General features: G+C 37.1%; 1 protein-coding gene and 1 pseudogene across 2 annotated transcripts; one reads left to right on the top strand and one right to left on the bottom strand.

Moving 5' to 3' along the window:
- Positions 1–638: 638 nt before the first annotated feature.
- On the bottom strand, positions 639–2,291 carry LOC137960134 (pentatricopeptide repeat-containing protein At1g08070, chloroplastic-like; annotated as a pseudogene).
- Positions 2,292–4,153: 1,862 nt separating this feature from the next.
- On the top strand, positions 4,154–16,818 carry LOC137956284 (NADH dehydrogenase [ubiquinone] 1 alpha subcomplex subunit 9, mitochondrial). 2 transcript variants are annotated; one of them, XM_068803828.1, is made up of 12 exons: positions 4,154–4,361; positions 5,017–5,113; positions 5,199–5,263; positions 5,437–5,522; positions 5,641–5,725; positions 5,829–5,899; positions 10,509–10,640; positions 14,857–14,972; positions 15,106–15,229; positions 15,334–15,402; positions 16,121–16,241; positions 16,342–16,818. In XM_068803828.1, the coding sequence occupies exons 1-12, from the start codon at positions 4,271–4,273 to the stop codon at positions 16,476–16,478; spliced, it is 1,194 nt and encodes a 397-aa protein (XP_068659929.1). In that variant the 5' UTR covers positions 4,154–4,270; the 3' UTR covers positions 16,479–16,818. The 2 variants fall into 2 exon arrangements, with proteins under 2 accessions (XP_068659929.1, XP_068659850.1); XM_068803749.1 differs by lacking the exon at positions 5,199–5,263 and having other exon boundaries at positions 4,305–4,361.
- Positions 16,819–17,245: the final 427 nt, after the last annotated feature.

The following is a 17,245-nucleotide window of genomic DNA, read 5'->3' on the forward strand; positions in this document are numbered from 1 at the left end:
ACCAAAACATTAAAAAGGTCTGAGTTACAAAATAAATAAGTATAAACACTCAAGTAACATGCTGTCGGAAATGAGCTCAAAGTTAAGATTACAGTAATGACATGTCCCAGTTAATAGCTCCAAGAAGTGCAACTGCAAGTAATTTAATAGATAAGAAGATAAATTATATATAGATAGATAGATAATTAGGACAGCAGCAGACCTTTGGAATACTATTTTGTGAGCTAGCATTTCCATAGAGATGCTCAACATTGTACGGGTCTAAGTGTAAGCTTGATAAGGCTAATGTGCAGGACTTGCAAACTCTTAGAACCTTCATGATGAAAAATGAGTGTTAATACCTGATATTTAATTTTGAAAAGCTACAGTGTGAAATAAATAATTCAAATCCGCATCCTCCTTGCAGAATGTTTGATGATTGTAAGGGGATGTCAAAATGTGGAAGGGACAGCTAAATACCAGAACAAGAACGCCATATCGGGTCCTCAAATAAGATGTCAGCGAGACATTATGATGGCTGAACACTGAAAACTGGATGATTCCAGTCGCTATCCATCAGATTGAGTGGCTCTCATGGTTCAGACTAGTCATTATGATAGATAAACCCATCATAGTAATCAAACCCAAAATTTCAAACTCTATGGCAAATATTCAAATTCTGTAACAGATACTCCCTTCATCATCAAGACAAGGTTATCCAATGTGGCATAGATCAGCTCCAAGCTAGGGTGTGACTTGTCAGCAACATAAAAAGAATGAACCATACCATTCAAACTAATCCAACTACATCCTGGAAGCTTCCTCATACCTCTCACCTTCATCTGCAACCTATCTTCTGCCACAACATCCCCTCTCCCAAAAGAGGCATGTGTATTTGAGAATAATACATAATTTGATGGATTTTCAGGTTCTAAATCCAGGAGAGACTTACAAGCCAAAACTTGCATGTTTAGGTTTCCATGAATAACAGAAGCATTCAGCAACGCTCCCCAAACACTAGGACCAGGGTTCACTGGCATCATATAAATGAAATCTAAAGCATGTTCAAGCTGACCAGCACAGCCCAGGATGTCAACCATACATGAACCAATCTCCACAGTGGGCACAATTCCATAATCAGCTATCAACAGATTGTATATCTCCACACCTTTATTAACCAAGCCACCTCGGCCACAAGCGGAAAGAACCCCAACAGATGTTATATAATCTGGATGTACTCCAAGCTTACACATTTTATAAAATAATAGGAAAGCTTCTTCAGGCTTGCCATGTAGTCCACATCCGGCAATCATTGAGCTCCAAGAAATCACATCTTTAATGCATGAATCATCATCAAAGACAATCCTTGCACATCTCAGGCTCCCACACTTGCAATACATATCAATCAAAGCATTTCTCAGTGAAACGTCAGAACTGAAATGTGATCTAATGGCAAAAGCATGAATTTCTCTCCCTTGGATCTAACCGCACAAGCAGGAAGAACAGTAATGAGACAGACCCTGTTGGGGATTATGCTCTCTTATTTGCATTATGCGGAAGAGAGTTAGAGCCTCCTCAAAATTGGTATTTTGTATGTAACCTGCAATCATGACAGTCCATGAAACAATATTTTTGTACTTGAACAGGTCAAAAACACATCTGGCCAAAATTACGTTATAACCCTTCGCATACATATCAACCAAACAACTTACAACGTGAAGATCTGAACCTGAACCATGAAACAAACCGTTTTTTATGATAAATCTGTGTAATTCTCTTCCATAAATCCTATTCACATTACTGCATATTGGAAGAAGAGAGGCAACTGTAAAGGCACCTGGTTTGATCCCGCAGTGCAACATCTGCTTAACAAGATTGTATGCCTTCTGAGTTGATAAATAATCCCCTCTGTCTGCATACTCAGAAATTAGAACGTTCCAAGAACCTACGGTCTTATGCGTCGTTTCTTCAAATAAATTACGAGCATCGTTAAGTTTCTCACATTCACAATACATTGCGACTACAGAGTTCAACACAACTGTGTCAGACCCAAATCCTGTTTTTATGATTAGGCAATGAATGCTTTTCCCAGTTTCCAAGCTGCTGATATCAGCTGCTACTTTGGAAACAGTGGCGAAAGTTCTTGACACATTCCAAATTCAATGCCATGGCATCATTATTTCGAAGTTCATAAATGAAGACAATAGATGCAAAGGTGGAGTGACCAAAATGTAAGGCATTGAATTTGGAATAATCTTGAATTTTACGTTGGTTAGGTGGCAATTTTTCATTTACTACATGGTTTTGTACATCACTCGTAACATCTCAGTTTTTCGTGTAAGGGGAAGTTTGACCGGCCTACTTTTAGTTTAAAGTAAGTTAAAGTTACACAATGAGAGACTATAACTTTTTGATATGAATCTGTCTAACTCTATCACAAAAGCTAGCTTGTAAAGAGATGTCCGCTTCTTGCATGACTCATCACTATTTCTTACACAACATAGCGACCCTATATATTAACTTGTTCAATATAAATCGAAATGGATAATGTACTCTTTCCGACAAACCCACATTAAAATCATTCTCTCTAGTATTATACATGGTTTGTAAGTCGGCTTGCATTATGTGTATAAATTAAATAAATCAAAAGACGAGTTTAAGGGGGGGTTAGTCCACGATGAAGTGGAAATGAAGTGAAAATTTGAATTGAAGTGAGATGAATTGTTTCCACTTCAACTCATGTTTGGGTGTTAGTATAGACGAGTTCAAGTGGCTGGAAAACAGATTCCAGTGTTAGTGCCCCCAAATGAAAAATATGATATAAAAAAGAGAATAAGTAACATTTTATAATATACTTAAATAGAACATATACCTAACTATATAATTAACAAAAATAAACATGATTACTACACTTATAAGTGATTTAACCTGTAGTATTAGAATATATTAATATCTTAATTAATGAAAAGTTATATTATATTACTTAATGATTATAATTTATTATAAATTAAAACAATAATTATGGTTTAATTAATTATAACAATTGGATAATTAAACCAATTAATGATTATAGTTTATTATAAATTAATATACTAATTACGTGTGACTAGAATAAATTATTTAAAATAAATAAAAAAGTTAAAAATAACATAAGTGAATATAATAAATAAATAAATATATTAATTTATCAATAACATAATATATATTTTAAATATTATTAATTAATAATATATTAACAAAAAATGAAAAACGAATGGTTTAATTAATTGGATAATTAAACCAATGACGATGTTTAATTTTTCCTAACTTAAAAAAAATTAAATATCATCTTCGTGTTCCTCTGCGGCGATCTTGGCAACGGTGACGGCAGCGGGCAACGGCGACGGAGGCGACGCTCCGACGGTGCGCCGAGAGGGAGAAAATGGGGAGACCGAGAGAGAAGAGAAGCCAGGAGGCCGAGGGGCTCTGCGACGGAGGTCGAGAGGGGGAGGAAGGAAGGCCGACGGGGGGGAGAGGCGGAAAGAGAGGGAGGCCGAGGGGCTCTGCGACAGAGCCTCCCGTGCTCTGCGACGGAGGTGGGGGCAGAGGGAGGACGGCCGACGGGGGTGGGGGCAGAGGGAGGAAAAAAAATCGCGCGGAGGGGTAAAGAAAGGGAGGCCGAGGGGGCTCTGCGTCCGGAGAGGCTGCCAAGAGGGAGAACAGAGTACCCGAGGGGAGAAAACAACGCGCGTCGCGCGTGGAAAGCTGAATGATTCGCAAAATAGGTCGGAAACACTTTTCCCCCCGTTATTGCCTGAGCGAACGAAATGGTGTTATCTCACTTCAATTCAAGTCATTCTGTAATGTGGGGGGAATTCAATTCAAGTCATTCTGTAATGCACGGGAATTCATTCCACTTCATTGTGGACTAACCCCCCCTAAACTCATCTAAGTCAATTTTACAGGGTATTTGTTTTCGAAAAGTATAATTTAAATCAATTAATAGCGGTTCGATAATGTGGGCATTAATCGCTAATCCATAGGTATTTATCGAGAAGTTTTCTTTTATGTCAATCCTTGAAAATCTAAATTTTTTTTTTATCTAAATTAATTGATTGTTTGATGATTGAAATACTCTGATCGAACTCGGCCCGTCAGCCTCCGATGCACGTTGGCTCGCAAGACCCATAGGCCGACTGCGTTCTCGCACCACAATGGTACGAGTTTCAGCTTCTTCCGTCGCCGATCTCTCTTTCCTCTCTTTCAGCTTGTTTTACATTGTTTAAGTGCATCGACTGAGCGGGGGAGAAGAATGTTGCAGGCGTATCGCAGATGCCTCGTCAACCAGTCACTCAGCCGTTCACCATCGGTTTCTCCGCTGAAATCCATTTATTACATTTCCGGTATTTTCATCTTTGTGCTTTTCTCTCTTTTTTATTATAGGCCTTAGTGATCTCTCGTTCCCTCTACTTGGGCGACTTTCCTCAGGTTCCTCTTATACAATCAATCAGCTTCGTCGTCTGATGGAGCTTTTAATATATTAATTTAGTCTCTCTAGTTCTTATCATTGTACCTTTCCGATGCTTCTTCTGTCGTGGTATGCTTTTCTTCAATTTCGTATGTTTACTCTGGCGATTTCTGTTGGCATTTATCTGCAAATTATCTGATGTTTTCCATTTATTTGCTGTTAAAATTTGCGGTTTTATCTCTGTGATGTGCATGAAGCTCTTTCTTCCGGGGCTTATTCTCTTGTTGTTAAAAATATTATCATTTTTATCTTCTTTTCTAGTTATGTGTGCTGCATTCCTCGTAGACGGGCTATTCCCTTTCTTGTGATCCTTCCCTGCGGACTGTTTTATTTATTTTTGGTTGCTCGCAGCAAGATTCTTCCATGATCGTGGTTTTTTAGTTTGACTCCTATTAAATTTGATGCTTTTCTCCTCCCCATACATAGTTTTAGGTATTTGTCTCTGTAATTCTCTTCATATGATTTAAAAATTTCTCCTTGCGATTTGTCTATTGACATCACAGTTGTTCAATACCTTGTTTCTTATTCAGATTATCAAATTGATCATCCCCGGCATGGATCAACCCTTGCCTCTCAGGGTGCAGGCTACATTGTTCGCAAAGGTACAGGTGGAAGATCTTCTGTCAGGTAAAACCTTGATTCCTGTATTTGTTATAAGCATTATCCTATCTTTGGTTTATTATCTAAAATGGAGTTTGTGGTCCGTTTAGAGTGGAATTGTGGCAACAGTGTTTGGAGCTACTGGGTTTCTTGGCCGTTATGTTGTCCAACAGCTTGGTCAGTTCAATAGAAAATCATTTTTCTGTGGTTACTCTCAGTTGTTTCTTCTTATTTGCTATATCTGTTTATCTGGCATGTGCTATGTGATAGCATTAATTGTTTTTTCATCATATACGTCTGTGAGCAATTATTACAGTGACGGACTTTAATCTTGTCTTTTGCATGTCCAGCTAAGATGGGATCCCAGGTGCTAGTTCCTTTTCGAGGTTCTGAAGATTCTCCCCGGCATCTCAAGTTAATGGGAGATCTGGGTCAGGTAAATAGTGATATTGCACTCTAATTCCATTTTGTTTGGCTTGATGCACCTTCGTTTCTGTGATTAGTCTGATCTCAGATTTTATTCTCACCAAATTTTTACTATTTTAACATGTCAGATTGTACCCATGAAATACAATCCTAGAGATGAAAATTCAGTGAAGGCAGTTATGGCGAAGGCAAATGTTGTTATTAACCTCATAGGTGAGTAGTCTTTGATTTTATCATTGATTTTTACTTTTTAAAATTTTTTAAGTTCAGGATACTTTGAAATTTTGGGAGTCATTGCTGTAGATTGTGCTAGCAGGAAGGGATTATGAGACAAGAAACTATAGCTTTGAGGAAGTTCATCATGTAATGGCGGAACAGATAGCAGTGGTAGGCTCCTGGTTTTATCTTTAAACATGAATGGATAAAACTATGTACTATTGTAGATTGAAAACATCAAAAGCAAATGGCACATTAGGCAGAACCATCCAAAAGTGAATGCTAGCTACCCATTTGAAAGAACTTGGTATTTAATCTAAGAAAAATGAATTTTGAACTCCAAGAAAATGCGATTTCATTAACTAGGGGGCGATCATAACAATGAGAGATTGATGATCTAGCCCATCCTTCGCCAGTTTGTCAGCAAGACCATTTACAATTTCTTGCTAGAATAAATCTCAAAGAAATTTTTTTTAGTGCCTCCAAGGAGGCTTAAGGGATTTCATGCACCAGCTAATAGCTATCTTAGAATTCCCCTCCACCTCTTGGTGCTGAGAGAAATGGTTGTGATAGAGCTTCTATCCTTGCAACACAACATTGACTTCTATTGAATTGCAATCAGATTTGCGTAAAGATCCAAAGAAAGAGAAGGCAACGGGTCCATCTGATCCTCTAAAAATGCCAATGATGCTAGGAGCTCCAAGATTACCCCCGGAACATCCATCAAATTAAGTTTGCTATGGCATTGCTGGGGGGGATACCATTTAGCAACTTCGAACTTTGATGGAGGCGACATATAGGGAGCTAGGTGCCAATTGCTTCTAATACAAAAACATTTTATATCTTTGGCTTTTTAAAAAAAAGTAAAATTTCTAAAATTTTAATTTTTAATCATTTTTCAGTCATTTGTTAGGTGTAATTGTCATGCTCCATTTGTTTTCCTTGTATAAAATTCAGATTTTCTAATCATATTTAGATCCATTTGTTAATGCCTTTTATAACCAGTACTTCAAACATGTTTATTTGGTTACTATATAGTTAGGTGACATACTGTTTCAGCTTTCAATTTTCATATCATGAGACCAAAGAGAAGAAGGATTTCTCGAAGTAACTTTGACTCATTTTTGCAAGAAGATGAAAACTTGGCAAATTCTAAATGCCAAACATGTGATGTGTGACTCATTACCTCAACATTATCTACTATTAGCTTTAGGAAATAGATTTTTGTGAAATTTTTAAGAGAAAAGTATTGGAGAAATTAGGATTTAGAGACCTCTCTCCGTTCTTTATAATTTAAACAACATCCAAAATTACATCTATGTCCCTACAACATGTAAACCCCAGGAAAATACTTTCCACAATAAAAATATTTTCGTGTAAATGATGAAGATTTAATTAACTCAGAATAACAACTTCTAGCACTCCCCCCACAAGATGGAGCGTATAGCTTAGCTTGTCACATATTGTGTTTCACAACTCCCATTCTAAGCATAAGAAAAAAAAAGGAAACACAAAATTTACCTTCAAACTTTGTAACTTGTTAAGCTTTGTGGCTTCTATATAATCTGCAACTTCTTTGTAGTTTTAATTCTTGAGCTTACACTTGTAGGATGGTTCTTGGGTTTAGCTTCATTAACATTCCTGCTATCCTCTTTTCTCTCCTTCAAGCTAGGGAATACATGCTAGTGATCCTATCTTGAACTTAATTAAAACTCTAGATTCTTCTACACTTAACTTCTTTCATCTCCCCCTAAATACCAGACCACCTTGAGATGTCCAACTGAACAAAACAGACAAACCAATACTGGTGAAATCAAGGACTCTCACAAACCTGGTAGGAGCGTAGTACACAAGAAAAAAAGTAGATATATAAATGACATAAAGTAGATCACCTAATGGCAGAGAAAAATACCAACTTTTAAGGGTAGTAGAATAAAGCTGCCCACTTTTTAGGGCCAAAATACATCACTAATAACAAAATACTCCCTAAACCCTAAACCCTATACCCATAATAAAAAACCAACCCAAGGAACTCATAATAAGAGGTTGACACATTCAATTCCGGAGATGGTTCAAACTACACAATTTATTTAAAAGTCTGGACAAAAACAAAGAGTTCCAATACAAAACACAAGGAATTGATCATAGAAAATAATAGAAAGATCTTCAAAATTCGATATGGAATGTCAGAACAGGAGTACAAAAAATCCAAGGATTATAGGAGCTTATGGGAAGATCATCTTTGACATAAGTGCTTAAAATATCATTAACTCAAAGTGAATAACAATATGATACCCAGAGTGAACTACCAAAATCACCATCGAAAATGTCCAAACATTGACCATCAATTTAGACAACAAATTCAACCACATGTTGAGGCTTTGGACTTGGGTATGATGTTCAGTTGCACAAGGGAAGAGCTCAAGAGCCCTGTCATCCTTACCAACAGTGGCTGCTCTAGAGTTCTGATGCATTGGTGCAGGTTTCTCTTGTCCTATGCTCAAGGAGAAGCCCAAACGTTTCACTCCTTTTGTCCTCATCCCAGCAGCCACACTATAAAAACTGATCAACAGAATCATCTTCGCTACCACCAGCTACAAATCCAATCCATACGATGGCAATCTGATAGCATCTTCATTTGCAAACTCGACAAACAACAACCAATCCAAACAAAAGAGGTGTGACGAAACGCCAATGGCAAGACAATTCATCTCCATGGTTTTCTGTTGGATAAGATCTGAGACATTGATTCCGTGGAGTGTGATTTCCGGTTGGCATAAAATCCATCGATAAAACCAGCAGTGGCAAGCAAGTGTTTGCAAAGTCGATTATGTGATATATCGAGAGGATGTGTGTGAGAGAAACAGATGAAACAAAGGAGTGTACACCTAAGGAGAAGAGGAGGCAACTTGGGGGGCCCAAGAGATAAGTTCTGGACAATTGATTCTGGATCAATATGGTGGGACTACCTTCAACAAGTATGACTTAGATGCAGCGACAGTGTGAGCTTTCAGCCTTCTTCATTCTATCGTAGTAGCATCTTCTGGTTCAAAAATTTCCTACTTCTATCATTGGCACTGATCCAGAACATGCTTGAATTGTATACTACTAGACTTAATTGTCAAAGGCAGACAAGCTGTCCAAATCATACAAGGAGGAGGATGCAGGGGAACAAAGCTTGTTGGCTAGGGGAGAGGAAAACTGTTTTACTGCACAAATATTTACAAACAATAGTAACTCATAAAAAAACGAACATGATCTCTGTGAGTTGACCAGATCAACCCACAGATCTTAAATGACCTGCTATCATGTGAAATTTGTGGAGAAAAGTGTTAGAGAGATTAGGGTTTAAAGACCCCTCTCTCCTATTTATAACTTAAATAATATTTAAAATTACATACATATCCTTGCATCCTGTAAATCCTAGGAATCTACTTTTTACAGGAAAATATTTTCCTAAAAAATAAGAAAAACCTAATTAACTTAAAATAACAACTTCTAAACTTTTTTTATTTTCTATTTTTATTTTTTATAGAAATCATGTTTAACTGCAAAAAAATTTCTTGTCGGCGATGAAGGATTGGAAAATATTCTAGAATTGAACTTCAGGAACCAGGCCAGTAGTATTGATTTGTATTGTGAATTTTCAGAGTAGAAATCTTGGAATACTAGCAAAGGTGGGAAACTTCCTCTTTGAGGTGGAACATAAGAGCAGGCAACTTTGGACAGATGTGATGGGGCAGTGGGTGAAAAACATTGGAAATATAGATAATGGCATAGAGCCTCATATGTTTACCCATGCAAGATGTTATTGTTGCTGTTGAAATACCAATATGTTTGCAATGAAGAGTTTAAAGTATTTCCAGCGTCCTGATAGAGGCTTTAGGGGTATCAAACTTCAACCCTTCCTTGCACAATTACTGGTTTGCTTGCAAATGAGAAGATTTAAAAGAGTGGCTGACAGAAGGATATTTTGACTTTGTTTAGATAGCTTTCTTTAATTTTTTGTATATTGAGATCCAACTTTGTTTAGAGAGTTAATGAGCCTAATATTATAAATACTATTTCTGGTTGCTGCCATTTAAGAAGTCTGTGAACACTGTTTGGGGTTACTTGTGTGGCCAAAAACAAGTTCATTGTAAACTTTGTGCAGGATCTTGTATCTCTAGGCTATTGAACATTCATTCTGTCCATGGTGTATGCTATTCCTTTATTATTCTATTATTTTAAAGTATAAAAAAAAAGAAGTTGAAAGTTTTGTTAAGCACACCTATTAAAAATTACTATAAATGACTATAAATGCCATTTAAAAATACCATAAATAGAATTGCAATCTTATATCTTTGTAACTTCTTGAAGCTAAATGGCATGCACTATTGATGTAGTGCGCACATAAAATGTGTTTAATTATCTGCTTTGTATAGGAAACTCACCGAAGAACTTGAAAGTATCCTCTATCTCTTTTCTACATTTTCTTTTTAATTTCTGTGAGCTTTCAATAGACCATATGCACACATTTTTTAGACTTGATACTGTTTTTTGAACCCTATGATGCAAGAAAATAATTTAACATCTACTTTGTTGACAAAATTTATCCAAGGACTTGGAGAATCCCTCAAATATTCTATAAAAAACTTTTCTTTTGTGATTTTTATTTTTATGAATCCTTTGAAATCACTTTTTCATCAGGCCACATAATGATACATTTGTTTGACCACTCTGTTATTATTTGAATCATAAAAAAAATGATAGTAAGTTTTGTTTTTGTCTTGCATTTCAGCTAGCTAGAGAACATGGTGGCATTGCGAGACTTGTGCAATTATCTTGCCTGGGTGCTTCTTCTTCCTCTCCATCCAGAATGCTGAGAGCTAAGGCAGCAGGAGAAGAATCAGTCTTAAGAAAATTTCCTGAGGTCAAATCTTTTACTTGGTTGTTTAATGTGGCATAGATATTTCTTTGAATACTAGAAGTCAAGGTCTTCTCGTTCCCCATACTGGAGGAAAGATATTCTTATAGCGTGATTTCATGTGCAAGTCATTCATGGTACAGTAACTATTTGGAGAAACTAGTAGATTTAACTGATAGAATTCAGTCTCATGGTCTGCTATCTGGCAGCTCAGAGGCAAGTTTACCGGCTAATAATGGGGTAAGGAGAGTTTGTTCTGTTTCCCCCATTGTCCGATGTCATCTTCTCTTTCATCCACTGATTTCTCTTTTGTTTTTTTTTTTTTGTTTTTATGCATTTTTTTGCTTTCTGGTGTTTTCTCTCTCCCTTCTGTAAAGCTTTTTTTTTTTTTTTTTTTTTTATTGCTTAAGTAACCTTTCTGAAAATAAGAAATTTTGGCTCAATGGCCATATTGTGGAGGAGGAGGAGGGGGTTGGGGGTGGGTGGGTGGTGTCTATGATGCTGTTTAATCCTTATGCCTCTTCTTGGTTCATTTGAAAACCGCCTCCAGCCTTTATATGATTTCTCCATTTAACTATAGTGATGATAAGCTCTTGTTTTGTTTTAAGTAAGCTTGTTTCATCCTTGAAATCTTAAATGCCTGGAAGTCTGCATCCTTCAAGCCAAAGCAAAATGGTGGCTTAAGTTACAAACCAAGCTCATGAAGATAGATCCTCTAAGCAAAAGGCTTTGTCCTTGTCGAATGAAAAATATTTCTTTGTAAGGGAAGTGTTATAAATTAAGTCTAATACTTATAAATATATTTCATTGTAAGCATAGATTTCTCCATTAAATGAAGGTTTGATCTTTATTTCTAAATAATAATTTAATAAGCCATAAAACTGAAAGATTGGGCTTGGTTGAGACTCACAAGTGGTCTCACTAGCCAATGCACAACATGATTTGCCATACAATCTTAGTCTAGGTCCAATGCAGATTCCGTTATCAAACCATAGACCTATGTGCTTTGTGAAGATTATTTCAAATATATCAAGGCCATTTCAAACCATGGACAGTAGATCTTCATTTCTCTATGAAGGGTTAATTTTAAATTCTATTTTCACTTAGCCAAAGGCAAGACTTTCTTTAAAGTACCATTGCCAACTAGACAAAGATCACTTATGCCTAGGTTTCAACTTCAAGTATTAAAGTCAAGCTTATGCATAGAATCAAATACTCAAATACCATTATGCAGTAAATTGATTCATATTCATGGAACTAGCCTCTCAACATCTTGATAGAGAACAAAAAACACAAGTATATTGATCTTAAAGTATGATCACAAGTCTTTTCTCAGCTTGTGACTCTGTCATCGTTTCTTCTCTTGTGAACTAACACAAATGTTACAACTTAGTGGAATTTAGACATTTAATATAAGAACATCCTCTTTGGGTCCAGAACGATCAATTTGCATCATTGAGGGATTATATGCATTTGGAGTTGTGTTAAGTGGTTTCCCACTTTCTCAAATTCTGCTAGTGACAAGAATAATAAAAATAATAACTTGTGAGTATTTATACATATTTTTATCATTTTCAACTTCTCATTAATAAGAATTCTTACTTTTAGATTGCATATGATGACATGGAGAGAGAAGCATATGTTAGCAAAGATAATAATTTTCATATAAATAGAAACACTCTATTGCCTATTTTTTATTGGAAAGAATTTTCATTTGCCTAATTTTAAAAAGTAAAAAAATATAATCTCAATAAAATAGGGTCTCACCATTGTTGTGATCTCTTGGATTGCTTGGTGTGAGTGCAATCAAAGAACCTTCAGGATAAAGAAAATTTTCTGGGAGGAATCATTGAAAGATCCATGCATAACATTTTGTTTCGAGTAAGTTAAAGGCCATCATTCTAAAAAAAAGAATAAAAAAAAAAGCAAGTTAAAGGACATCTCCTACCTTCCCAACTCAATCATTAGGAGAAATTGGCAATCAATCATTCATCTGGCTCTGCACCCATTCTCCAACCAGTAGCCTGGGGAAACTCCTCCAGAGAACCAGTTGAAACTCAACTTTGATGGCAATTGAGAGGTAACCCAGGCTTCACAGGTGGGGGGGGGGGGGGGAGGGGATGGGGAGGGGGAGGGGTTTATCAGGGGTATTATGGGGAGGGGTTCTTTGTATGCTCTATGCCTTTTGGGCACTGTGAGTCCACTTTGGCTGGACTTAGGGTTCTCTTGCTAGGGCGTAGACTATGCTTTGAGTGATTTTCTGCACCTCTGTTTGTTTAGGGTGGTTCTTTTGTGGTCTCAGGTGATAGCCCTTCTTTCGGATGCTTTCCTGAGTTCTTTGATGAGATTGAGGACCATAGTTGTTCTAGGTTCATTAGCTGGCAGCTTGTTTGCCAGGGTGCAACTGGACTGGCAGATAACTTGGCTAGAGAAGGGACTTGCTGTCAGTTCCTCACTTTAGCACCACCCTTCCTATATGATTTCTTCCTTTATTCCATTCTTTTTGCTGTACTTTGTTCCATTTTGATATATGATGTCTGAGCTTTTTTTCCTTGGTGGCTTGTTTGCCCCACACTCTATTGTATCTTCTAGCCTTTTCGGGCTCTCTTAATGAATGCTCCTTCTCATTCCTCTCCAGAAAAAAAAAGGATAAATAGATTGCTGTGGAGACTTTAGACTCTTGGGTGGAGCCATATGTACTTGAATTAAAATCTTGAGAGAGGATTAAGGGAAGATGGGGCTAATTCAGTCCAATGACCATGTTGTACACAGCTTAAGCCCCATTTTACTGTGCCACAATGAGACATTTTTTGGGAAGTGGCACCGTTTCCTTGTTCTACTCTTGTCTCCAAAGCATGTGTCTGCACCAATATTCTCTTTTCCTCCCATGAAAACTTTCAGTTAAATTAAAGCCTCACTTTATCTCAATCACACCACAAAAGTGAGAAATCTTACTTGTGGCCAGCTTCAAAGGAGATGGTTAATAATCTGTATCTTTCTTACACCCTTGCGGGGGATGTTGTGGATCCTCTTTCTGTACCCTTTGAGTTTTTTGTTTGGGGATTCTTCTTGAAATATTTGTGCTTAATGGAGCTTATGAGACACTTATCCTCAGTTCCTTCGTCATGTTTCTTACTCTTGTGCCAGGGCAGTAAATCTCTTCAAAAATTCCCCTCAATGTACGTATGATGTGATATTTGGAAAGGGAGATGAGTCTTCAAAAGCAAAGTGGCTTCAGTATGTGATCAAATTATTGAGATTTTGCACTCCATTCTGCTTCACCAATCTGCAGAAGTAGCTTAAGATTTTAGCTAATGCTCTTTTAAGACAAATCAGAAGGCCATATTCCAGTTAGAATTGTAAACATTGAGCCTCACCCATGGAATTCCTGCCTTTTCATTGGTCAAAAGAGGAAAAAGAGTATTACTTAATGGCAAATTTAGATAGAAGTTTCACGCATAATGTTAAGCACCCAAATGTTAAGCACCTAACCAATACTACCCAAAAGACTGGCCTGGTAGGTAACGGAAAATCAAGTACTTAACCTCAAGATCATAGCAATACTCCCACTATTATGAGTTGACATCTACGACGGCCTACTCTAGCGGCTTACTCTAGCGACCCGGACTGCCTTTTTGCGCTACACAAGTTTCTAGGTCCCCCCCTCCGGGATTCGAACTTGCAACCGCGGTATAGCTTTGATACCAAATGTTAAGCACCTAACCAATGCTACCCAAAAGACCGGCCTGGTAAGTAGCGGAAAGTCAAGTACTTAACCCCAAGATCATAACACATAAAATCTGGCAGTATGGGCTAGACTTAGCTTCACAAATGTAAGTCTTGGGTTATATAAGGCATAGATTTCTCTCAATGTCTCTCATTTTACATCATTCTTCATTAATGGATGACTCACACTGCAACAACTTGATATGGAACCATCCAAGAAATATCATTTTCAGGCAATAGTTTATATCATTTGAATTTGCTTTTTATCAATTATCATAAATTTTTTAAGACAAATAAAATTTTTCTATCCAAGCTAGAGCTCTGAAGGAATCAATGTTCGCTTGGCTTGAGATCTTAAACTTCCATTTGACTGAGCTTGGTTAGTGTTGAGGGAAAAAAATTGGAAGCTAGTAAAAACTGTTAAAGCATGGCGGTTTTAATGAAACTTGTACCTTTTGTGGCCAGCAGCATTGATTGTGTTCAGCTCCATCCACAGGCAACCATCATGAAGCCTGCTGTCCTGATTGGCACTGAAGATAGGATTTTGAATAGATGGGCACAGTTTGCTAAAAAATGGAGCTTTCTTCCTCTCATTGGAGATGGATCTACTAAGTATGTCACTGTCAATCTCTTTTCTCATTTGATTTGTTTTTAATGAGTTATGGATGCTATTTTTTGTGGTTTGCAATCTTGTCATATTGAAAACATTGGAAACAATTTCTGTTGATTTTTTTTTTCTTTCCAGAATTCAACCAGTATATGTTGTTGATGTGGCTGCTGCAGTAGTTGCTTCATTGAAGGATGATGGAACTAGCAAGGGGAAGATTTATGAACTTGGTGGGCCGGAGGTTTTTACAATACATGAACTGGTAATTTACTGGTCTTTTGCATTCATTTGTGTGATGGAAAATGGAACACAAAACTACTTGCTATCTCCACAAGAGCATCTTTCTGACCACCCAGTATTCTGCAGGCAGAGCTAATGTATGACACTATCCGTGAATGGCCTCGTTATGTAAAGGTTCCTTTCCCCATTGCAAAGGTAAGTCTGTGCCATTTAGTGCTTTATTCTGCATGGTTACATTAGTCTTAAGCAAGTTCAAATTGAACTTACACGCAATCTGGTTCTCTCATCTGTGAGTTGATTACTGATGTTATCTTATTCTCTGATCTGTTAGTTGATTACTGACGTTTCTTGGCAGTAACTTTTAAGATGTGACTGCTTTGATCTTCAAGTAAACACTTCAGCGTTAATAGACCATTTTTATAATGATTAATTTCTAATTTTGTTTCTTTACCCTTTGTCAAGCTTTGATCTTAAAATTGAAGTCTCTACAGTACATAAAAGCTTCCTCTGTAAAATTTGCTCGAGTCCTGATTTTGTATCTTATGCTGTGTAGAAGTTAATCATCGCTGCATTTTTTTTCCAATGGTGAGTGTTATTTGTTAAAGCTAAAATAGGAAATACAGAAAGAGATCATACTGGGAAGTTACTTAGGTTCTAAGTTTGGTAAAGAGCTTCTTGGTTCTGTGAATATGCAACACTTGTTTGCTTGTATGTACGTGTTTGCATTCTACTGATTTATACACTGCTCTGAGCAAGAAGTGATATCTAATTTCCTGGCTATTAAAAATCGAAAAGTTGTTCAGAAAATAGGCAAAAAAGAAAAATAAAAAGAAAAAGAGAGAATAAAGAAAATAAAAAATGGTCAACAATGATCTTTGGTATCAGGGCTAACAGGTTAATCATGGTCTTGCAGGCACTGGCATCCCCTCGAGAGTTCTTTTTAAATAAAGTTCCAATTCCTCTACCCACACCTCAAATATTCAATTTGGATGAGATCAATGCTCTCACAGTAGATACAGTTGTGTCTCCAAATAGTTAGTGCTTGAGTTCCCTGGGATGGTGAAGATTTCCGTTCACTAAATATGCTTTGAGAAGTTTAATTATTTGATACATCTCTTGTTTTTTGTGTTGTAGCTCTAACATTTGATGACCTGGGGGTAGTGCCTCATGAACTGAAGGGTTATCCAGTTGAGTTTCTCATGTCATACCGCAAGGGTGGACCAGGATTTGGCACTACAATTAGTGAAAAAGTTACAGGAACCAACTTTTAGCGCTGCAAATAACCTTCTTCTTTTTGAAGCAAAAAAACTGATCCAAAAGATTGGGATATTCACCGATCTGAGCTGTGAAGGGTTGGGCATACTGAACGGTCTGATAATCTTTGAAGAAACTGACGGTAGATGTTAATTTTAATTTTTTTATTTCAAAGAGAAGATGATAATCATGTCTTGGCACACAAAAAGGAATTGGCTGGTGCTCTTCCTTGAGCAATGAAAAGAAACGAGATTTCATTTGCTTTCTTTCCAGACTGGTGGATACAAAAAGTGCAGTTTAAAAAACCATCAGCAGCTGCAGGCCAGATCTGGTGGAGTAAGCTATCGGTGGCATTGGTAAGTGCCCCCTACTCTGCCCTCTTCTATTATATAACAGGCAGATGTTACTTTCCCTAAACAGATCCATTCCTTTTTCAGTTCCCTTCACTTTTCATTGACTATATCACTATAATATAGTAACCTTCGGCGTCTCAGAACTTTTCGCTAATTGCCCTTCAGAAAGAAAAAGATCTGCACGTGGACAGACATAGAGGTATCAGGCTGACATGGTAGCGTCCTACAATCACGTTCCAAACCCACGATCTCTCTCTTCTATCACTTCCATCTTTTCAAGTGTAAAGATCGTAAAAAGCAAATGTTGAATTGGAAGTATCATGCTTACATCGATTCCATTTCATAAATCAGAAGCAGTTATCGACTGTCTCCGTCCCTTCCTACAAAAGCTGCCTCCTTGCCAACTAGATGAAATGATGAATTCGTATCTT

Source organism: Aristolochia californica, unplaced genomic scaffold (assembly GCF_029961685.1).
Source record: "Aristolochia californica isolate CCGP_79_NKW_82.1479 unplaced genomic scaffold, dmAriCali1.0.hap1 SCAF_1, whole genome shotgun sequence".
NCBI lineage: Eukaryota > Viridiplantae > Streptophyta > Magnoliopsida > Piperales > Aristolochiaceae > Aristolochia > Aristolochia californica.

Excerpts from the sequence above, each read along its gene's own strand:
- LOC137956284 (XM_068803828.1), top strand. The coding sequence starts at position 4,271 with ATGTTGCAGGCGTATCGCAGATGCCTCGTCAACCAGTCACTCAGCCGT. Across the intron at positions 5,726-5,828 it reads TGTTGTTATTAACCTCATAG|GAAGGGATTATGAGACAAGA; the intron begins GTGAGTAGTCTT and ends TTGTGCTAGCAG. Across the intron at positions 15,230-15,333 it reads TTTTTACAATACATGAACTG|GCAGAGCTAATGTATGACAC; the intron begins GTAATTTACTGG and ends AGTATTCTGCAG.